General features: G+C 34.6%; 1 protein-coding gene across 3 annotated transcripts in view; it reads right to left on the bottom strand.

The window, feature by feature from the left end:
• LRP1B (LDL receptor related protein 1B) overlaps positions 1-25,519 on the bottom strand; it is a 2,222,640-nt gene that overhangs the window by 311,458 nt on the left and 1,885,663 nt on the right. For all 3 annotated transcript variants that reach the window (XM_072613193.1, XM_072613191.1, XM_072613192.1), the window contains one exon: positions 13,826-14,025. In XM_072613193.1, coding sequence (XP_072469294.1) covers positions 13,826-14,025 — 200 coding nt within the window. The remainder of the gene's footprint in view (positions 1-13,825; positions 14,026-25,519) is intronic.

Below are 25,519 nucleotides of genomic sequence, written 5' to 3'. Positions count from 1 at the left end.
AACCTTTGTTATGATTGGTAATGAAGGTGATAATGTACTAGAACCCAAGATTGGTAAGTCCCTCCCCCACCAGGTCCTCTTAGAATTCCACTCTCATAAAGACAGGAATTTCACATGAATGTCAGCTTTCTCCACACAGTTAGGCATTATCAATCTTTTGGGTTTGAGATACCGCCACTTCCCATAGTTTTTTGGACTTCCCTAATTACTAAAATCCCTGAAGTAGGAAAATCATAAGGATTTCTTTTGCTTCTTCTTCAAATTCCTTGCTTTATTCCATAATCTCCACAGCAAATCCTCTTGAGTACTTTAAAGGGAATTTCTTAGTCAGAGGAGGGGAAAGAAGGACAACAGAGAAAAAAAAGGAAGTGCTATATGTTCTGAAAATCTTTAGAGTTTAATCCTGATTGTCAGTACCAATAACGAAACATTTAGCCTCCCTCTGAATTTCTTCCTGCCTAACTTCTTTATAGCTTTGATATAACCTTAATTCTAGTTCTCTTGTCAGCTTGTTAGTCTTCATTTTCCACACTTTCAGAATTGGTTTCTTTAACTCTTATTTGTGGAATACAGGAATCTAAAATCTAATTAAGAACTTTTAATTAACAGGACTTTTATTCATTAACTCATGTGATACTTCTGAGACATTTGCCTTCTCACTGAGAAAGGGCCTCAAGTCCCTCACATTCTCAATTATTTCTTGTGGTGAGGAGCTGAAGGCTTACCAGAGTGCCTAATACGGAGTAAGTGTGGAATAAATGTTTATTGTATTATTATTATATTTAGGACCCTTTCAATACTTCTTTTCTATAGCCTCCACCACCTAGGCCTTCCCTCAGTATTTCTCACTGACTGGTTCAAAGAGGTAGTAGAACTTTCCTCTTTACCCTTCATCATCATTTTTCTGGAAGTTCCTTTGTTCTGGTTCCTTAGAAACCTTCTTGTCCCTCTCATACTTTTATGCCCCTCCTTTTTCTCTTGCTTTTCTCATCAAACAAATTGTCTTTGCTGCTCTTTTTCTTCCATTTACAATAACTGGGTTGGAATTCTTATAGCTGAGAAACACATGAGGTCCCTATGAGCTGGGTCCTGATGTCTTTACTAGAAGTCAATTTTAGAGTAACTTGCTATTTAGTTCTAAACTAAAACTCATAATTAGGCCTCACTCTGTCATCCCTATATTGGTCAAATTATCTCAAAAACAGAAACTGTAACTAGTGCTGAGAATCAGGACCAAATGAAGGATACCTTTTCCATTTCCTCACCTTTGAGACATTAGCCTCACTCACTTTAGGTATAGCAGGAGTGATGAGGGGTGAATCCTGAACATCATGTATTTGGGTATTTATTTATAGTATTAAAGTATTTATGTAATTATTGTACTATTCCACAGGGATGCTGAGGATTGGCTCTTCAAGAAGACCTGAGAATTGGGGAAGGAGCAGAGAGCAAGCTGGCTACTGCTGTTCCATCACCATTTTCTCTCCCTCTAATTTCTATGAATAGTCTTGGCACCATCCAGGTACATGAATTACATGGGATCATGAAATGTAAGCTCCTTGCAGGTAGGAATGGTTAAATTCATTGTATTCATATCCTAGCATGTAGCACAATGGGTGGCCCATTGTTGGTACTTATGTTGATTGACTGATCATAGATTTAGAAATGGAAGGAATACTACAACCCATAGAAATCCAGAAAAGCTCAGTGATTTGTCCAAGGTTACACAGGCAATAAAATTCAGAGACAGAAGAGCTATAATCTGTGATAGAGGAAGAAGTAAAATGGTTTTTTTAAAGCTTTCAGAGTATCAGCTGATCTAATGTAAGTATTGCTGGACTATAGTTGGGAAACTTGTGTTCTCATTTTGCCTTCGTTATGAATTGCTTGTATAATCTCAGGCCAATCACTTGAGCCAGTGTGGTGTAATGTAAAGAGATACAAAATCTGGCCTTGAATCCCTACGCAAACCCTTACTTCATGGGTGACTTTGGACAAGTCACTCCCATTCTAGAAGCCACAGTTTCCCCATATGCAAAATCACGAAGTTGTTCTAGATGATTTCTAAGTCCCTTTCTAGCTCTAAAGTCTATGAACCCCTTTCCACCTGTTACATACGTCACTAGCACCTTACTTCACAAGTAAAATTAGATGAGGAATCCAGAAGATTTAAGTTCAAATCCTTTCTCATACAATTTACTGGTTGTATAACCCTGGTCATGTAACTTTTTCCAACTGTTTCCTTATCTGTAAAATGAGAAGGTTCAACTCAATGGCTTCTAAGTTCTCTTCCAGCTTTAAATCTATGACACTATGATGCTATGGAAAAAAATAACACTTGGCAAAGTATGAAACAGTGTAACTAATAATAATAGCTAGCAATGATGGAGTACTGTAGCACTTTAAAAAATCCTGTTTGATCCTCACAACAACCCTAGGAGATTGTTACACCTTGTCCTATATCTAGCTTGTTTTTACACAGCTGTTACCTGTTGTCTCTCTCTTCACACTGTGAGTTCCTTGACAGTGGGGTCTCATTTTTGCCCTTTTTTCTTCTCCAGCAATTAACACAAAGTCCTGCATGCTGTAGATACTTAATAAATTCTTACTGAGCATATGACTTAAGAAATTATTGTTATGGCTGAAAGTTTTAGTGAATCTACTTTTTTGAGTGCCAGAGAATAAGGAATAGAGAGGCAATGACTGGCCTGGGAAGACCTGATGAACCATACCACATCTTCCTGAGATCTGATTTCTCTCAACTCAAGTAAAGACTGGATTCTCCTACAGAAGAGTGGGAGTAGTGCAGTTATGTAAGTTTTGATTCATATAACTGAATTTTATCTGTTCCATCTAGAGAAGTATAAAGGGAAGCAACGAGAAAGAACTCACTTTTGAAAAGATGATAGTTTCCCAAAGAAAAAAGAAATGAGAAGAGAAATCCAGGAAAAATTTTATGTTCATTAGAGAAATAAATAGGAAAAAATACTTAAAATATACAGATTGATAAGCAGATTAAAAATGAGTAGATAAAATGTGAATTGATGCTTTAAGATAGGAATCCCTAACTTTTTGTGTAGAGTAGACCCCTTGGGCAGTCTGGTGAAGCCTGTGAACACCTACACAAAATAATGCTTACAAATGGATAAAATCAAATACAATGCATTACAAAGGAAACCAATTACCTTGAAATACAGTTGTCAAAACAAACAAACAAAAAACAAATTAATAGGCCCCAGGTTAAAAACCTTGCTTAGTTTAGACAGTGAGTGATGCATGCTGATTGAGTGAATAAACAGGTTACATGTTTAGTAATTTTTTTGAAAGGAAAAGAGAATAGGTAGAAATAAAGTGACTGATGGAAAGTAAATAGGTGGGTAAAGATGGAGAAGTTTTAAGAATGACTCAAAAGTGATAATTCCTACAAAAATAGTTTTTATTAAAAATATTTGTTAAACAACTTAGCTATGATACATTGTCCTAGATATAGGGTATAAAAAGATGAAAATATTTACACAGTGAATTTGTGGCTTAAAACAACAGATTAGCTCCTTGTGAATAATTTCCTAGTTCTTTCTCTTGTTAATATTGATATAATTTGTTTTCTAATCATTCAGTAATCCTCAAAGTACTATATCTGTACCATATTGTTTTAAGTTCATGATTTGTATTCATGAAAATTTGCAAATCCTTCCAAGAATGTAGTCTTTTACATAATGATAATAAACCAGAAAGTGCCCTTCAAGTTAAAGAGCTAAAAATCTTTTTTTTTAATACATAAAACATAATAAAGGGCTAACACCTCTGGTGACAGCTACATTTTCCACTAATTTGATTGGATTATTAAAAATGAAACTGACTTTTCACATAAAGAAATTTGTTCCCAAAAAATCATATCCAGACCTTGATAGTAATGAATGACTAAAGTGCTAATATTAAGTATATCCTACATAAAATGAAAAACAGGTTTCAACTGAAAATTTCTGAGCATTCAAGCTATAATTGTTACTGATTTTTGTAGACAAACTTATCCAATATCTTTCCTGAAGGTTATCTGTCTACCACTAATATCCTACAACTTAAAATAATGAGCTTTAATGTGTAACAGTTTTCAAAATGTACTTTATGGTGGACAGTAAAATACACTTATTATTGCTTTAGAGCACATGAGAACCTCAGATTAAGGATGTTACTTAGGAGGTTGAAGTTATCCTGCAACCATTATGTCAGCCTCCAGTTCATTCCTCCTCCCACCACTACAGATCTGTAATCACTGCATCCTGAAGTTATTATTTTTATTACAATTCAACTTTTCTTCTCAGTCCTTTTATGACAGTCATAAAAAAAGGCAAAATGCCTCCCTTCCAAGATTTAACAACTGGATAAAGCATCCTACTGATCAATGTAAGGATTCATGAAACAGAATATAAAAATTAAAGGTGGCCATCTAAAATCTAGTGCCTATAAACTGCTACCTTAGCAATGGATCTACTAGCCAGTAATTGAAGTAAAGTATGATGTGTGTTGTATACTTGTTAATAAACAGTGCTTTTTCTCTGACACTGAGAACTTCATTTCGTTAAGATTATCTTCTGTTTTGATTTGGCCTATTAGCACACGTGAATATTTTTAAACCTGATTGCCTGCTATAAAATTGAAAGACTGTTAAATTACAACCCTGTTCTGAAGTACAGATCCATTTTCTTTTTTTTTTTCATTTTTTTTTCATGCATAACTAGTCTTTTTTGGAGACAGATCTTAAAATTATTAATAGCCTGTATTTGCATACTTTATAGTTACAAAATAATTCCATATAAATTTTGCTTTTTGAGCTTCACCAAAAAAACAAACAAGTAATGCAGGAGTTATCATACCCATAATACAGATCAATAAAGTAGGAATAAGAGAGATGAAAAGACTTGCCCAAGGTCACATATCTTCAAAGTGGTAAGGCAAATACCAGGGCCACCCTTTCTAATTATAAGTCCAGTATTCTTTCCATACAACATTGTGCTGCCTCTTTTTGCAAAACAATTAGCTTGTGGAACAGGAAGTTAAGCAGATACAAATGATAAGAATTTATTCCTCGTTCATTCTGTAGTTAAATAATTAATTAAAGATAATCTTTTAGCTGTGAATATTTTTCTTTTAGAAGTTTGAAAAGATTGGAATAGCATGGCTATGTTCAGTTAGACAATATATGTTACAATATAACTCAGTCTTCTCCCACTAAAAAAAAATCACCAGTATACAAGGTATTGAAAACTCAAATTTTAGTCTTTTTTAACATGTATATCATTTAATGTAACATTTTCTTTTCAAGGGACAACAGTAAGGCATGATTGAAACTGCAGGTAACAGACTTCAGAAATGGCAGTTAATTTCAATTTATTTTACTGGTTCAGGAACATTTCTATAGTAACTGAATTGTCTTTTTGCTTCTTCTCATTAACTTTTATTATATTGTAAACAACAGAACATCAACACCATTGGCATAAAATAGCCCATGAAGTCTACTATCTGCATGGGAATGTGGACAGCCACACTCAAAGAAAAATAAATAGAGAGTGAAATGGGAATGAAGAAGGTAGGCAGACAGTCAGGAAGACGGTAAGATGGAAGGAAGGAAGGAAGAAAGGAAGGAAGGAAGGAAGGAAGGAAGGAAGGAAGGAAGGAAGGAAGGAAGGAAGGAAGGAAGGAAGAAAGGAAAAGAGGAAAAGACAAAAGAAGGATTATTATAACGATTCTTTAGCTCAGAATATCTCTAGAATACAAAAATAATGTTTTGTTTTGTTTTGTTGCCTGCCTTCCTATCCCCTTGGTGGGCCTCAATGAATATTTAGACTTTCTGAAGACCCAACCACTGGCAGCTATTGATTTATCGGGATACATAAATGCAAAACAATCCCTTTCTTCTTTCTCTATGTTTTTCCCCTCAGAACAAAACCATTTAAAAATGTTTTATGCCTTTTCACCAATGGCATGCTGAGATCTGGGTTCTTTTTTCAACATTAATTAGGCTATCACCACATGGGTTAAGATTTGTATTTATAAATCTAAACACCCAACTGCCCCTGGCTCCATACAATGGTTTCTTAGCTCAATAACCACGCAGTAGAACTTCAATACATTGTTAACATTTCCATACATAGCCCTTTGGATTCCAGAGCTACGTGAACATTAATCCCTTAAATGAAGAAAATTCATGGATGTAGCTATGTTGCATGACATTTTAAAATACTTATCACCAAAGTGGCAGTTCAGAGATAAGCTATGGTTTAGAATTCTGACCTAGCTATTAATGTTCAGGGAAATTACCATTTATAAGGACATATACTTTCCAGCATGTTGACTAAAGATATCTGCATGACCAACTGATTCTATGCAAGGTTAAACCTCTTAGTAATATACAACAGAGTGTACTGAAAAGACTTAACATGGCAAGCAACTATACAAAACTTAGGGCAAATACAATTCTTCTTTCTCCTAACTTGCAGTACTTGATTTTATTATTGACCTTTTTTAGCATTTACTCTCTCCTCCCTTATAACCATGACACTGAAACCACAATGATATGATTGAAAGATAAGGTGAAAAAGAACTGTCTAAATTTCCTGTGTTAGCTATTGGTAGTTGGTTCCAAATATTAATTTAATGGCATTTTCTCACATTCAATTTCCTTTCCATTAACATAAAAAAGCAAACACAGAAACTTTCAGAGTGAGTTCATGTGAGACATTAGTGCTGAAATTTTATTAAGAGGTTCTAACAAACCTCAGTGTAGACTAAAATCCTGGGAACTGTTTAAAGTCCAAGATACTTCAGGGATTCTTTATGTTTGTTGTTCACTCTCCACACATTTAACTTTTAGGAACCTTGTGGCATACATTATTGAATAAGATTTAAAGACCTTACTACAGGCCTGTGATTTACTCAGTATTAGAACAAGCAAACATAACATCTACCTGTACCACTAAATCACTATGTACTTACTTAAGTAGACATTATTCCCCAGCTGTCTATCTCAAGACAGGTTAAGTTTCCTTTCCAAGTAATTGTGACATTTCTGTCATTCTGGTCTATTTAGTCAGCTTAATTTCTTCTTGGCTATATATTGTGACTATAAGTAAACTTATCACATAGAGAGAGCTGAGTATTTTAAGAATAAAAATTGGCACTTTGACTTCTATTTGTGAAATAGGTCAACTTGTCCAAGGTCGAAAAGATAGCATGTAGCAAGCCTTTTGATGCCAAATCTGGTGCTCTTTCCACTAGAAAAATGTTAGGTCACTGGCTCCAAGTCACCCACCTGCCTTACAAACAAGGTCAAGATTTAAAGCTAATGTCCTCAGATTATAACTTCACATCTCCTTATTATAAAGTAATGTCCTCTGATTATAGAGACACCCCAAGAAGGAAGTATTTGGCTCTTCTCTACACGAATGGCAAATGAAGGGACTTCTGTCCTCATCTCCTTTCCAAATTCCCCATCCTCTCTCTGAAGTTTTGGAGGCAGGGTAGGAAAACCATTGATTATAATGAGTAGCTCATTAGTAACTACGAAGTAATTACTGCTTTGCATTCAGATATTGACATATACCTGATAAGGCACTTAATGAATTTCTCATAGGTCTTCCTGGGAAAGATATTTGTTTCTCTATGCCACCACTCTTTCTCTGTCCCTTTTCTAGTTTTGATCCTAAAATTCCTTCCCAAAATTGAAAGTAAATTTGAATGCATGGAACACACATTGTTCAGCACAGTTGCCTTTTTCTTTTTTTTAAGACCTAAGAATTTGTTGGCAATTTGTTCTCTCCTTTCTCCAGTCTATGGTACCACAATTCTGAAAAATAATTGATCTGCCACTTTTAACTACCTCACCATATACAAATAAAAGTTATGGGGATATTTATATACACTTTTGGGGCATTCTAGCATCTGATCCAATCAGTTTTTAAAGATAAATTAACTAATATTATTGTATTGAACTGACAAGTTTTGTTTGATTGAACTAACTTACTTCATTCAAAATGGAGATACACACATGTGTATCTCCATATAGTATATATGTGTGTGCGTGTGTATCTATATATACACATATACATATGTATGTATATGTACATACATACATGTGTGTTTATGTATATATGATCCCAGTCTGAATATGTTTAATTGCTGTTCCCCTCATTCACTAGGCAGATCTGAAAGATTAGAAAATGTTACTATTGTAAATCTATGAACAGATTCCATCTTAGTTTCATAAAATATGAAAACACTGGGCTGAGCTCCATTTGGGATTGGACATTTTGAAATGCACAGACTAAATATTACCAAATGAACCCTCTTCCCTATACTGTTATTGTAGATGTTGTCAACCTCTATCCAAGATCATACAGGGAGGCTAAAGAGGAAATTTCAATGCATTGCCCTTAGAGACTGGTGACTATAAGCAGAGTTGCTTTGGTGCCATATAGTGGCTTTATTGGTAGGGAGAATCAGTGAGAGAAGATATAAAATAAATGACGGTAGTCTTCAAATATTTAAGGGCTGTCTCATGGAAGAGGAATTAAACATTCTTTACTTCGAATTAGACATTCTCTACTTAGTCTCATTAGTCAGAACCAGTACCAACAGGTACACATTTCAAAGGCGGATTCAGCTCAATGTAAAGAACATCAATGAAATACTCAGAGATGTCCAAAGGTGTCCAAACTTATTTGTTCTCTCCTTTCTCCTGTCTATGGTACCACAATTCTGAAAAATAATTGATCTGCCACTTTTAACTACCTCACCATGTACAAATAAAAGTTATGGGGATATTTATATATACTTTTGGGGCATTCTAGCATCTGATTCAATCAGTTTTTAAAGATAAATTAACTAATACTATTGTATTGAACTGACAAGTTTTGTTTGATTGAACTAACTTATTTCATTCAAAATGGAGATACATGTTTATGTATATATGATCCCAGTCTGAATATGTCTATCTGCTGGACAGAGATGTCATCAGAGATGTCCAAATGGGCTAGCTTTGGGAGGTAATGGTTTTCTTTACGAGAGATTTTTAAAGAAGGAACAGGTGCATTCTGAGATTCTTTCCAAATACCATTTTGTAAGGCTATGAAATCATCACACAACTCTTTAGACCCTCAATTTGTATCTCTATAAATTGGAGATGAAGATACTTCTGCTACTGACTCTCATAACATTTCTAATGAAAAAGAATGTCACAAATATGACATTATACTGCTTATTGTATGCTTTAGAGATTTTTAAAAAAAATCTAATTGGGAATATTAGTCCATTAGTTAGCATTTATTAAGTGCCTCCTTTATGCCAAGCACTGTGTTAAGTGCTGAAGGCATAAAGGAAGGCAAAAACAAGCAATCAGTTCCTACTCTCAAAGTATTCACCTTCTCCAGAAAGGGGTTGGGTGGAGGTTGGAAGGAAAGTAAGGCTGAATCAACAACCTCCACACAACTGGGCCAGGAAGGTGTATCCATTATTTATTGCCCCTAAGGCATGCTTTGCTATCTCAGCTCTTCCATCAAACAGATTTAGAAAGGCCTAGAAACAAGAAATTGGAGGGAAGACCTAGGGGTAGGTTTGATCTGGAAAAGGACCCATATTGAAAGGAAGCATGGTGTATCAGTATTCACTGAAGGCAACATTTGTAGCCTAGACCATATAGTACTGGGAAAATACAGGCATTAAAGTATAGGAGCCCAGGAGGTAATTGCTAGAGATCAGTAGAGAAATATTTGGAAGCCGGAGAGGGAAGGGTTTCTTTTAAGGAGGAAGGCAAGGGGTATGACCAGAGATTCTTGGATAAGGGAAGAGAAAGGAGGATAACTGGTCTTATGATTTCACTGATATAAGGAACTCTCTGATGAAGAAACTCCCTCAAAGGATGAAAGCTAGAATTAGAAAGACTTGTCTGATGCATACTTAGCTGGATGCAAAGCACTTAACATTTCAGCGTCTGAGGAAGTGTTCAAAGATTATGACTTGAAGAAAATATGATGATCTTCATTGTGGGTGGAAGTTTTCTCACTAGCTCACTACACTGATAAAATTTTAAATTTTGATCAACTGCTTCCTCCCCACAAAACAAAACCAAAATGAAGAACCAACAGCAAAACCTCCTTAGCTAAACAGAGATACTTGCTCAAAGCAATATGGTCACATCAACAATGATCCAGTGGTAATTTTAATCGAAAGAATGCAAAGGATTTGATTACTAATTAAGTACAAAATACTGGGCTTCAAATACCTTTAAATATTCACCTATAGGAAAATCATCTATAATACGGATCATTATACATTTAAAAGATTGCATAATATTCTACCATTTTCAACTTTTATTATTATGTTCTTAACCTTTTACTACAGATGCTGAATCAAGACAGGTTCATGAGAGGATAGGAAAAAAAATACTGATGGACATAATATAACTTTTAATTAAATCATATGAGAATATTGTAGAACATTGTGCTATTGATTTTTTTAGAGATAAAGTACTGAATGCTAAGTGCCATTTCAATTAGTCGACATTACTTTTAGTGTAATTAAAATCTTAATGTGATCTTTCAAAAATAATCCTCACTTTCAAATTGCATACTAATGAGCATCTTTATCTCTCTAACTGGAATGCTGTTTCTTGTATAACCATGCAACATTACCATGCACATTTCCACAGTGCTTAATATATTCAAAAGGTATTTTATATCCTCCCTTAATCCATATGTGGTCAGAAAAGAACACTTCACACACACACACACACATACACACACACACACACACACACACACACACACATGAATGGTATATATAAATGTATATAAGAAATGTGAACACACATGCAGAGAGAGAGAGAGAGAGAGAGAGAGACAGAGAAACAGAGAGAGTTTGGTCTTAGGTAAAATTGATCATGTTTTTCCCTACTCCCTTGCCCAGGGACTCAATACCCTCTGTGCTGCTGCTTGGATAATCTAGGCTTGAATCTCCAACTTCCCATAAGGGTGAGTTCTCCCACAAGAATTGTTGACTATTCCAAAATTCTTCATTTGCCCTCTCTAAATGTCTCTTTCCCCACAAAGGCTCTTATGTATATTACACTTAAAGGTTTACAAAGAGCTTCTTCTACAGACATACGAAAACTTACATTGCAATGCCCTCACGCTGTTGGAATCTAATAACTAATTCCTCCTAAATTGTCTTGAGATACCCTTTTGTGATATAGCTGCATTCTAAGATTAGATGCCTGGAAAGAGCAACCTAAGTAAGTATACTGCTACTTTAACATTTTCAGGTTCCTGTGAGAGATGAGCAGAGAAGTATTTTTAAAAAGGAGCCTGCCCCTCCCTAATTACACTGTGCAGATTACCATATAGTCTGCCTATTCATGAGGATATCCATGAATATGTATTTATATGTTCATGCACACATATGTAAGTACACTGAATATGTATATCCTGAGAACACTCACGGTATGGTTGTGTATGAACTAACTTCTAGAGATATAATTTATACATAACATAAATAAAATGAGTTCCCTGTAAGTGAACAGAGGATGTTATAATTAGATGTGATCTTAGTGATCATCTCATTCAGCCCTAGACTAGGACTAGAATTAAGTGATTATATCTAACATGGTTAATTTATGAGAAATTTTAATTCTGTTCCAATGAACCAGCATACTGAAGGGACCCTGCTGTGTGTAAACTATTTATAATTTATCATTCAGTAATATAATATGCCAAAATCATTCATCTCAACAGTTATACCTTAAATCTCCTCATCAACCTCATCCTTTTCTGTCATAATTTTCAAGATCATCATTAATCTCCTTTGTACTATATGTGCAGTTTCTTTGGGATCTACTGCATCTCTTTCCTGATGATTCCCAGATCTACTGTCTGACCATCTTTTCTTCCCTGAGGTCTAGTCCCACATCAATAAATACTTGATTGATATCTCCACCAGGATCTTCCACAGGAACCTCAAGCTCATCCTAAAACACAATTCTTTCCTGAAAACCCATTAGACTTCCTATCTTCCCTATTTCTGTCCTTCTAGTCACTTAGATTTCTTACCCTACAGTCATTAGTAACATGTCCTTCTTTGTTACTTCATGGCTGATCAGTTTCCAAGTCTTTTCAGTTCCAACCACAGCATCTCTCAAATCCATCCCCTTCTTCCCACTCATAAATATCACCATATTTCAGGCCCTCCTTATTACCTTTCAGTGGGACTACTATGATACCTTCCTAATTAAACTCCCTGTCTCTGATATCTATGCTCTTCAAACCAATCTCTACAGAGCTGCCAAAGTGATGTTACTAAAGAATCATGTCACCACCCCCTTCAAAAAGTTTTAATGGCTCTTTATCATCTCTAGGAAAAAGACAACTCTTCTCTTGGGCCTTTATTGCATGATTCCAACCTATGGAAGGTTTCCCAATAATTTTATTGAAGTTTTTGGCTTAAAATTGTACTAAAACTTTTGGGACATCTTGAATTTCAGATTGAGTGGTTATCCTTTCCCTCTCCCCATGCACAGTATTCTCCAGAGAAACTAGGCTATGTTTTGTTGGGTTTTATGCTACATTTCCTTTTTCTACTCTATGATTTTGTGCAGACTGTCAGCAATGTAAGGAATGCTCTCTCTTTTCATTCTAACTTTTGGAAATCCGAAACCCCTTTCAGCTCAGGTAAAGCTCTGCTTCCTATATTTTGCCTTTCTTGATCTATGCTCCCCCTCCTATTATTAGTAGACTTTCTCTGAGTTTACTTAGTACTGACTTTGTATATCCTTATCTAAGTATATGTTGCTTTCCTCAAAGGAAAAGAGAAAGATGATTTGCCAAGATCATTCATATACCTGCTAAGAAGTCAAAAATGTACTTGACCTCTATGTTTTTACTTAAAATATAACACTCTCCAGACTAAATAACATTCTTCACCCTCTTCTTTTAAGCAGCTTGCAGTTCCATTTGAATTTTGTAAAATGTATATTATGCTTTCCATATACATTTCTTCTCTTTCTTGCTATTCATATCTTTCAAATTTCCAGTTTACGTCATTTTTCCTTCTCTAAATGCTACTACCCTGATTCTAATATGACTTTTATTTTCTATCTTGTCTTCTTTGCACTTTGTCCTAACTCACACACAATGATTCCTCACATCTCTTGTGGTTTTGGATACTTGTATCTAATAAGAAGAAGAATGTTGTGGCTACAATCAATTATGCAAACTTTAAAACTGGCTTGATAATTTTCTGTTCTTTTATGTTAAAAGTCTGTCCATGGTAGGTCACTACAATGGAGAAATGTTTTGTTTTGTTTTTTTTAATTTACTGTAGGTTTACTATTATTATGATTAGTAAAGAAATTAGTTTTTGTAAATTCTGTTTGGACAATACGAACTAATGCCACCAGATTGCAGTAATAATGGCAGCTTCTTTGAAGGTAAATTTTCTTCAGTTTCAATTCACTGATTGAATATGTAGATGTAAATTAGCAAGAAAAAATCCAATGATTATAGAGGCAACAGAGGAGCTTATTGCAAAGGGAAAAAGATGAAATATAGTATAGCTATTTTATACTCATAAATTATCTCTTAAGTTGCAGATTAATCTATGCTGCACTAATTCTAATTTTGTCAATATAACATTATAATAAAAGTGATTAATGCAACTTTAAATTAAAATATATTTTGAAAAGAGGGCAATAATATTAAATAAAAATGACATATCTTTAAAATTAATTTTGTACATCTTTGAGGTAAACACAGTAAATTCTTGGAGCGATTGGACCAACCTTTGTGTCTATGTGAGCCATCCATGTTGCTAAATTCGATGTGATTCTCGTCAGCCCAATAGAGCCTACTGTTGACATAATCTATTGTGAGTGCCATAGGTCTAGAAATCTTTGTTTCTATGACAACACTCTGATTGATTCCATCCATCCCAACTCGGCCAATGTGAGGATATTCGCAGCAGTCAATCCAGTACAAATACCTAGGAAAGAAAATCAATGACTACTTTGTTTATAGAAGCTCAGGCATCAACACACAAGCAAATTTCATTTATTTACTTAGTAGTTTTCAAATTAATTTTCTGACATCTCAATCTGAAAGACAGATCCTGAAAAACATTCTTTGAAAAACATCTATATTACATGAGATAATATTTGTAAAAAAGTGCTTAGCCCGGTGCCCTGTACATAGTAGGAACTCTCCTTCCCCTTTCCTGTATTGTAGATTTTTTACTGTAATGTTAATGTGCCACATTTATTCTCCTCTTATTCTTCAAGATTTAAAACTTGGATAAATATCTAAGTGATTAAATAAAATATCTTCTCAGTATGCTGGTTTCCTAGAGATTACCAAACTGAAGAAAGTAAAGATTACAAAGAAATGAAATATAAATTGGCACACACATATCACACTTTGGATCAGCTCAAACAATCAGAAGTGCTGGTTCCCCTCTGCTTCTCCCACTCCCATATAGCTTGTAGCTCTTTCTATTTAATTACAATGAAGTGAATTTCACTTTATTTCATAGCTTTATTTCATAGGAGGGACTTAGTGATTGAGTCCAACTATTTCATTTTTGAGATGACTGCCTCAAGAGAGGTGAACTAAGTTCCTCAATTTTATATAACTAGTAAGAGTGCTTGGGAATCATATTCAAGTATTCTAAGTCCAAATGCAGTGTTTCTGTTACTTTTCTCAGAGAGTAACATTGCTCCCATTTAGATAAGCCTGTTCAAAGTCCAGCCGTTCTATACTGTTGAATGTCAACACCTTAATTAAAGGCAAGGGCATTTTTTTCTTTTGTTTTCCCATCACTTAGCATAGCACTTCCCACAAATTAGACACTTAAGAAATGAAATTATTTAATCAAACTACAAAGCAAGTAGCAAAATGAAGATAATTACCTTGATCTGACATTTAAAAAAATAAATAGAAGACAAATACTTTCTCAAAACTCCTGGAGAATATGGGAGAAAAGACTTATGCTTTGGATTTCCCATAAGTTTTTTTTAAAAAACAAAAATAAAGTCTCCTCCTAATTAACTTAATTATACAACTAAATAAGTACTTTAGCTTGTACCATTTGCAGTTACAAATTCAGAAGATTCCATCCCTAGAAGTATGGGGAAACCATTGTACATGGTTAAAATCCATCTATAACATCCTTAATATTCCATTAAAATATTCATAATAAAAGGAAAGAGGTTTGTTTTTAAAAGTTCTACTAAGAGAAGGGTCCAAAGTTCTAATTTAAGTTTGATCTTGGAATAGTGAGGAGATATACACTGAGGTCACAAAGAAGACTTTCTTAATGAGAAAAGATTGAACATGGAATCAACTTATGTTGTAAGCATCATTTTATTTCTGCCTGGGGAGTGGAATGGGAAAAGGTAGAGAGGAGAAGCAGAGTCAGGCCACTTCGAGACTGTCTAAAGAAAAAAACTACAGCAGACATTAGTAGTGGAGAGGATTCAAAGTAATTTTGCCAGGACTACCGTCCAAAATATAATTATTAAATGAAAGTATAATTAAGTACAAAGAGATATGATGAATGATAGGAGATAGAGTAGGCTGAAGTACTTTACTCTCTAGTGAGGAAGAAGAAAAAAAGATAGGGACTTTAGACATGCACTGATTTAGACATGTCAGAATTCCCATCTTTTTAAGACCTCTACTACCAGTTACTAAAAGCTTGATGAGCAGAATTTCCCTTTCTGATCTTACCTATCTTTGAGTGTAGGGGGACTCTGATCCCTATCTTTCAGACAGGAAATTTGTGATCCAAGCCAACACTACCACAGACTTCCAGGGATATCAATGATTTCCTTCAATTCTTCCCCAAGGGTTTGTAATTTCACTGGGGTTGGGGTACAGATTATAATCACTTTATACCTTTACATATTACCATTGACAGTTTTGGGTTATTATTCTGTCACCAATTTGGTGATGAGATTCTCTAAATTTGACTTAGTTTAGTATTCAGACAACAAATATAATTCCACCACTTATTATGAACTCAAAACCCTGAGTCTCAGTTATCTCAACTGTAAAAAGTAAACAAACAAATAGCTGACCTTTCAGGTCTTTTCCTAAAATTCTACATCTGTGTTTCTACAATCCTTTTAAAGTTAGTAGGAGCCAAGAGAGTATATATATATATATATATACCACTGGTATACCATTAAGGTAACAAGTTGCAGTGCTGACTTTGGAACCCAGGTTTTTTAATCCAAATTAAGTACTCATACCACTATATCATGCCGCCTGTTCTATAACATATCACTTCCTTAATCAAAATTCCTAAATGGACCCCTATGCCTCTAGAACGAAACAATATTTTAAGTTGACATTTCTGGTTACCTATAATCTGATTCTACATTACCTTTGTAGCTTCAGGCTGCTCTACTCCCCTTCAAACACTCTACATTCTAATTAAATTGGACTTTAATTATTCTCTGTTTTCATCTTTCCCTCCCCCTTCCCTTCATGTATTTGAATAGGCCATCCTCCCATGCCTTAAATATACTCCCTCTACATAGATTCCTTTTGAAATCCTCTTTCTTCAAATCCAGATGCTACTTCCTCTATGAAACTTTCACTAATGCAATAGGTTTCCTCCTCCTCAAATATTTTAATCAGCCAATAAGCATTTGTTAAGGACTATATGCCAAACATTGTACTAGATAATAAGGGGTGGAAGAAAGAATGAAAATAGCCCCGGTTCTCAAGAAACTCCTGACTATGTGTCCAAATCTTGCTTTTTTCCTTATCACATATTATCAGTCATTATGCTTGTGTCATAATTAATTTTGTGTATATTGGTCTCCTTATGAAATTATAAGTTCTTTGAGGAGAGAAATTTAACTGTTTCTTTTTCGTATTTTTTACCCATAACACACAAATAATGCCTTGCATGTAGTACGTAAAAGTTTGTCAAATTGAAATTAATTGAATTGGATCAAGGGTTAGCTTAGTGGAGTGCTTGCTCTACTAAGAATAATTGGTCTAGTTCAGAGAGGAAAGTTAATTCTAGTCTTGAAATGCTCCAAATCTTGAATTGTTATGAATTACAAATGTATAGATGACACCAACATGTCATTAGTATGTCCCAGAAGCTTTCTAGATGTGTGATCCTGGGCAAGTCACTTATTTTTTTTCCCTTTGTTGCTTGGGTTGTTATAAGGATCCAATGAGATAATTGTAAAGCACTTAGCACTGTGCCTGGAATATAGTAGGCAGTATAAAAAGCTGTCATTATTATTACTGCTGTTTTTATATACACATATATATGTACTATATAAAGCTAGAAGCAGTTATATATTATGTTAATATGCAATATAATATATACATGTATTATATCAAACTTTTTTTTCACACATCACATTATGGAAATTTTTTGTGCTTCCATATGATAACATAAGATCTCTTAAAAATGTATTAAGGCAATAGAAATTTTAAAAGCAGTTAAAATAACATTTTATTAATCATCAAAGAAGTTTTTGGAAACTATTCCAATATGTTGGATGCTTTAAAAGAAAAATGTTCCATACAGACACATGTTCTATCTAAGCAGGAGTACTCTATTTTTAAAATTGCTATGTCAAAAATATTTCTGACGTCATTAAGTAATAGTATCTGAATTTCAAATAGTTTTATTATGTCATACTATTTATTATACCATGTCTATGAACACATTAAAAAAGAAAGTAATTATCCTTTTATCTTTTTATAAAAGTCATTTTCCCAAAAGTAAACTATAGAAACTAACTTAAAATTTGAACAGATTAAAAATCTGGTTTCATTAATAAAGCCAAGTGGGGTATATTCAAGAAAAAGATGGATGATTTTGCAATATGTTTTTAAAAATTTGTGTAGACATTTAAATGATTCTTGACAAACTCAAGGAGAACACAGAGTAAATGTCAGAACTGGGACAGAAACTCAAACTTTCTTGCTTCAAGGTCAATGTTCTTATGTGTTTTATAGAAACAGTATTTGTCTTTTCAGTCTGCATCTACATGACACCACAATAAGTAGCTGAAGGCAGAAATATTTGGTCAGTCAACTCGCTGATTAAATAGGTTTTAAACACAATGGACCTCAGTTTTCTCATTTGTTAAATGAGAGGAAGGCGATTCAACTACATGACCTGCAAGATTCCTTATAGTTCTAAATCTATGTTCCCACAACTCCTCCACCAACACATAGGGCAACCTGATTATAAAAAGATGTCTTAAAGCATTGTTGAGACTAAGAAAGATTAGGTGCCTTCCTTGTCCTTGGTCATGCAGAAGGGTGTCTTTGATTTTATAAGTGTACGTGTGAGTGTGTTGTGGACCTCTTAGCAAAGTCCATGATAAAACCTATGAACCGCTTCTCAGGAAAATGTTTCAAAATGTATAAAATAAAAAAGAAAGGAATTTTTAAAGCATAACAAACTATATTGATTACAGTTCTTAAAATATGTGTATATATTTGTTTGTAGATGGATGGACAGATAGATAGAGAGACAGACAGACAGATAGATAGTTGATAGACTGGAGGTTAAGAAACCCAGCACAAAATCTATGATTTATTGTAGCACATTAAAGGGGTTAATTAAGGATAGAGTGTGGCTCATTATGATTTAGTATTTGGCAATGAATTATGCTTCTAAAAACATAATGAAGTGTTTAGAATTAGCTGATGACTAACATTAAACAAACATGGAAGGTCGCTATGACATCATGATGAAATAGAACTCTTTAATAAATTGTCATTGCTATTTCAGGTTTCTTTCATTTGCTTCTCTCTCTCTCTCTCTTTATATATATATATATATCTATGTATATATACTTCCCTTTTTTGTTTTTAAAGAAAAATCTTATAATCCTTTTACTACACATACACACATATATGTATATATCTATGTATGTAAATAGAGGGAAAGAGAATGTCTCATTTTTGTTTGTTTCTTGTCTAGAGGTTATATTGAAAAGTACAGCTTTTTACCATTCCCTGTTGTTGTTGCAGTCACGTTCTTGACCCCATCTGGGGTTTTTTGGTAAAGATATTAATGTTTTGCCCTTTCCTTCTCTTGCTCATTTTATAGATGAGGAAACTGAAGCAAATAGGGTTAAGTGATTTGCCCAGGGTCACAGAGCTTGTGAGTGTCTGAGACCAGATTTGAACTCATAAAGAAAAGCCTTCCTAAGTCCAGGCCTAGCACTCTATCCACTGTGCCACCCTGCCTTTTCTTACTTTTCTTTAATTCTTTCCTTAGCCACCTGGAATCTCTTTTCCTCCACTGTCATTTGTAAAGATCACCTGTGACTTCTTTGCCATATGTAAGGTTTTTTCCTGTGATGCACAGCACTTTTTCTTTTGCTGTGACATTTCGTTCAGTTGACCATCCCCTCCTTCCAAAAACTCTTTCTACTATGTCTTCCATGATGCTAAATTACCCTGATTCCTTTCTTATTTCTTTAACCAATTCATTTTTCTTTTTCTTTCTTGGACTCTTATTTTCACTCCTGTTGCCCAAACTGGGTGTCAGCCAATGCTCTATCCTTGGCATTCTATTTTTCTCTCTCTGGTGTCACATCCTTACAAAGGTCATCCACTCTACTGACAAACTATTTTTAATATTAATCTTTAATTACTAGCTATGATAAAAAAAAATGCTGCTACTTCCTTTAAGTATTCTTGCAAATCAACATCTCTGGGCCTTACCTCTCAGTAGTAGTATTTCTTTTTTTTCCTCCCTCCATCCATTTAAAAGTCATATCTAAAATATTACTCATTTTAGCTCAATGAAATAATTCCATTGCAACATCATTTCTATCACTGGTATTTGTCTAGTAACTCAAGGTAGAAGTCTTGGGCTCATTTTTAATCATTTCTCTCATTGCCTGAATCATGAGAGACCGCATGTATAAAGAACTTACATTTAAAGGTTAACAAAGTACTTTCCTTCTATTCTCTTTGTGAAAAAGCAATACAAGTGTTATTCCCTATTATATATATAGGGAATATATATAAATTAAGAAGCTTAGTGATTTACAGACCCAAGGTCACATAGCTGACCAAAGGTCAGTCCTTTTGCTACACTCAGTCATACATTATGTTATCAAGTCCCATCAATTTTTCCTTTGAGAACTCGTATCTATTTATTTCCAACAATCTACCAACTGATTTCCCCTTCTCCTATCCCAGTAAGTGAATCTTCCCCAAAGCACCTTTTATCAAATTATTCTCTGATTCAAGTACCTAGAATATCTCCCAATTACCTATCATATGAATCAATATGGTAGCCACATGTAAGAATTGCAGAACTGGCCTGGGAACCAGGAAGATTTTAGTTTAAGCCCTGACTCTGAGTGCTTCTGCCCAATCTCTAAGACTATAAATTGTGAAGAAGTTTCCATTTTCATTGGCAGAGGAAGTTTCTTGATCCAGGAGTACACTATACTAATGAAATCATAGTCCAATCCTGGCCCTCAGAATCAGTCAATCAGCAAAGATTTATTGAACATTTTCTCTATGTACTGTCTTGGGCATTTTAGGATGCACACAAAGACATACAAATGTATGCATGTATGCATGCATGTACGTGTGTATATGTGTATGTATATATATGCATGTGTGTATATGTAAACATGGTTTCCTTCTTCAGCAATCTTTACAATTTAGACATATGCATATTTAAAAGAATAAAGGAAAATCTAAGTCCTGTAAATGTTAAGACATTAAGTGCTATGGGCATTTAGATAAAGGAAAGCTTGATTTTTAAGTGCAGTAGTCAGAAAAGACTATGCAGAGCCTAGGCCTTTTTGAAGAATAGGTAGGACTTGCATAGACAGATTGGAGAGGGAATGCTACAACCGAAACAGATGTCAGGACCCAATCTGTTTGAGCCCTTTTAAGGGCCAGAAAGTAATAAGTTCTCCTTTTTCTTGGCAGGAGTGTGGCAGAGATCTTATATCAAAGAATCTTAGAGTTTGTCAAATCCCCTCATAGATGAGAAAACAGACTTAGGAGGGTGGGTGAAAGGAGTTGCCTGAGATCACGCAGTTGTTGGCAGAGCACAGATCACAACCCACAATCCAGTGTCATTTTTACCAAGTCATGTGAATTCTTCTTATTTATTTGTTTTGTTTGTTTGAGCAAAATTGATCTATTAGTATTATTTAGAATAGGGCAGCGAGGTGCCATTGTGGATAGAGGACCAGGCCTGTGGTAAGGAAGGAATTAGTTAAAAACAGGCCACAGATACTTACTAGCTGTGTGACCCTCAGCAAGTCATTTAACTCTACTTGCCTCAGTTTCCTTATCCGTAAAATGATCTGGAGAAAGAAATGGCAAATGCCTCCGATATATTTGCTAAGAAAACCCCAAATGGGGTCACAAAGAGTTCTAGATGACTTAAAACAGTAACAACATTACTTAGGACAGACTGGAGAAGAGAAAGAGTAGAATAGGAGTTCTTAATTAGGGGATGATAAACTTAAAAAATTGATATAGTTGTTTCATTTGTAATTCTATGTGTTTTCCTTTATTCATTTAAAAAACATTATTCTGAGAAGGAAACAATAGGCTTTAGCAGGGAGAGCAGCATTAAGTTTAGGCTTGTTTGGCATGAACAAACTAAAATCTGGCCTGTTTGACATGTTTCCCACGGCTCAAAGAGTCATCAAGATGGAAGCAGCATCAGCAGTATCAATCTTTTCATTTTATGAATGAGAAAACTGAGTTCCAGAGAATTCCAGTCATGTGTATAATCATCCATTATCATATAGAAAGCTCATTTCTTTACTTCAGTCTGCCCTTAAGTCAGGACAGTCTACTAAAAGTTCTGAAATATATGCTTATTATTCATTCCCACTTTCACAATCCTGCTCATACTGTTCAGTCTGTCTGACATCCTCTGTCATGGGCCCTCTTGTCTTGCCATTCATACTGCTTCACTTGGCGATCTCATCAGCTTCCATAGTTTCAATGATCATCTCTATGAAGATGACTGTCATCTGCTTGTCCAGCTCTAACCTCTCTGTGAACCTCCAGTCTCAAATTACCAACTGCCTAATAGGTATCATAAACTGGATGTCCTGTAGACATCTTAAACACAACCTTTTCAAAACTGAACTCATTGTATCTCCCACCTTCAATTCTCCCATCTTCCTAACTGCCCAATTACTATCTGGGGTATTGCCACCTTCCCAGTCACTCAAGTTCATAACCAAGTTGTCCTTATTGATTCCTTACTCCCTCTCACCCTCCTCATACCCAATCAGTTGCCCAGTTTCTACCTTTATAACATTTCTTATACATGTTTCCTCTGACACTGTCAACTCCTTGCTGTAGCACCTCATCAACTCACACTTGGACCATGCAACAGTTTACTTGGTTGTTCTCCTAAGCTTCTCTTTTCCCATCCACTTCATCCTCCACTCAGCTATCAAACTGATGTTCCTCAAATGCAGGACTGACCCCTCCCTCATCCCCTATTCCATCAACTCCAATGGCTCCCTATTATCTCCAAGTTCAAATATGAAACCTTCTGTCTGGCTTCTAAGGCTTCATAACCTGGCTCCTCCCACCTCTCTGGTCTCCTTATACTTTACTCCCTTCCACATACACTGCAAACCTTTGACAATGGGCTCCTTGCTGCTTCTTGCATGATATCTCTATCTATTGCCACTAAGCATTTGCACTGGTTGACCCATATGCCTAGAATTATTTTTCTTAGCATTTCATCTATTAGCTTCCCTGGCTTCCTTCAAGACTCAGTAAAAGTCCTACCTTCTGAAGAAGTCTTTTCCAATCCTCCACAATCATTAGATTCTCCCCCATTAGAATCTGAGCTCCCTGAGTACAAGAATTATTACTTTTTTGCTTTTTTGCATTTCTTTGTCTTCCCAGTGCTTAGAATCATGCTTCCCAAACAGTAGGCCCTTGATAAATTTTAGCTGACAGAAAGACAGGTGTCTCATCTACGTATTAAAATCTTTCCCTGCTATCAAGGCACAATTGAAAATCTTATCCTCTGCTCCAAGAAACCTCCCATAATTATATTTAGTCATATCACTCTCTACTTTATAGAATTTCTATAGCACTTATGGTAAGTATCACATATGCAAGCAGATCTATATCATCTTCTACTCTCTAATTAAGAGATGTAGATTGGGTGATATTACCTTGAGATGAATTCCAAAAGTGCTGAATGATGAAATTCAGAAAGTGTCTATTAAAAGATTATTATCAACTTGCAGAGAGTTTTTTATTGTGGACAAGATTGGATGTGTGTGGAAGATTCCTTCCTTGCCCATGTTCTGGTATATCTATATCTATCAATTATCAATAACTCTGGCAAAGGCAAAAATAGCATACTTATCTACTTTTTTATGATGACATAGAAGACAGAACCAGTAGCTAAAAGATTAGAACACTGGGCTATAGCTGATAAGTTGAAAACTAATAGGACACGAAATATGGACGAAATAGGACACAGAAAATAAGTTAGATAAGTTTAGGAAATATAAGACATTGTTAAAGGACCGTTTTTTGTGAATAAAAAATGTAGGTTTTTGTTGGGTTTAGTAGTATGACAGAGCAATCACATAAGCTAAATTATAGATAGAACTAATAGAAATATAATTTAGAACAAGTGAGATTTTGGTGCCAGCACATTCTTTGTACAGAACTTTGTTTGATTTGGGAGTATATTTAATAAAAGGTATTAATCAGATGAATAAATTCATATGAGGTTGATTAGAAGAGTGAAGGAATTGAATTGGAAATCACTCCATGAGAAGACTGGTTGAAGAACTGGACATGTTTACTCTAGAGACAATGGATTTTAGGAGAAACTAAAATCTCAGACTTCAAATATTTAAATATAGTCATGTAGAAGAGGAATCAGATCTCAAAGGGTCAAACTAAGACCAGTAAATTGAATTGATAGGGAAAGAAGAGTTTTATTAATATGAAGCACATTCCAAAATTAGGCCTTTCCAAAATGGAATGGATTGCCTGGGGAGAAAGTGAGCTCCCTCACCCTGGAAGTGTTTAAGTAAAAACTAGGAGGCCATTTGTCAGAGAGACTGTAAAGGAGATTATTGCTTCAGGTGAGAGATTAGACTAGATGACCTCTGAAATTATTTAGAGTTCTGGGATTCTGTTAGTCTGAGCTTTTTTTATTCAAATAATTTTTATGCTTATTCTCTTTATATTTCTTAAATCTACATTTCTTTTAAAAAAGTAATTATATATGTGTGTACATGTATGTACATATATACACATATAATGTATGTCTCTGTGTATATATACATACATGTATGTGTGTATAAACACACACATACTGTTAATATTTAACAGTAAGTTTTAAATTGTAGTCCAGTCTTTTTTTGAATTATTTTTCTATACAATGGTCAGATTAACTGATTAAAAACAAAGATGACTATTTTATACAGAATCTAAATCAAAACTCTGAAAAAATGAATGATCTAAAATTCTTTGCTCATATGTAAAGTTCACCTAAGACTATGTATAAAGAAGCTCAGTTACAACAGTCTTTGTAAGTTATGAGGAAGTGTAAACAAGGTATGTAAAAGAATCTCAGCTTGTAACCATAACAACAGGCTGTTCAGTTCTGTGAATGTTAGAATACCTTTTATAGTTCAATAGGGTGTATTTTGCCAGAATGAATGAAAATAGATGAAGGAAAAAAGAAGGGTTTTTTGCATTTTAATTTTTTCTTTATTGGGAAAAATAGATTTAGACATGTATCATCCATTTATAATTATTTGTTTTCTCAATTTGCATTTCATCTGTTCTTGCTCCCTTATGTGATTTTCTTTTCCTCAAAATGGAAATAGAGAAGGTAACTACCTGGTCTAGAAGATGCCAAAAAAAAAATTGTGTGTGTGGTTATCACTTGTTGTTGTTAACCTTACAAGTTAACATCTTGGAGTTTGAAATTCATAGTTTTCTCAGAAAGGAAGAGAATATTTTCATGAATGGATGACCCTCTTCTTATCTGCTTACAGAACAGGCAATTGTATTCATTGATCAGGGAAGCAGATATATGAAAATAGACTTTTACCAAAGAAGAAAGAAGGCTGGATGCCATTTGAAGGGAGTAAAAGTCATGTTGTTACCTGAGAAAAATGTTTTTTGATTGATGGAGAAATGTATTACCTATATGAAATTTAACAGTACTTTGAACTTTATGAGTTGTAGTCTATACAAATTCAGCAGGTCCGTGGATAGGGGGGAGATTTGGTTTCTATATATGACCTTGGTAGAGGCATTCAGCCTTTGAGAGCTTCGGGTTTCTCTTAGATAAAACTGAGGGAGAGGGTAGGAATTGAATTAGTCCTTCAAGATCTCATTTAGTTCTAATTTATTATAATTTTATTTATTTGGTTAGTTCAGTGGAGGGAAAAAGAATCACGCAAACCAGGTGTTTGACTAAATTTATGGGCAGAATAATAATG

This window comes from Notamacropus eugenii, chromosome 5, assembly GCF_028372415.1.
Source record: "Notamacropus eugenii isolate mMacEug1 chromosome 5, mMacEug1.pri_v2, whole genome shotgun sequence".
Taxonomy (NCBI): Eukaryota; Metazoa; Chordata; class Mammalia; order Diprotodontia; family Macropodidae; genus Notamacropus; species Notamacropus eugenii.
Note: the sequence above shows the minus strand (reverse complement) of the source record. Positions and strands in the feature narration are given on the sequence as shown.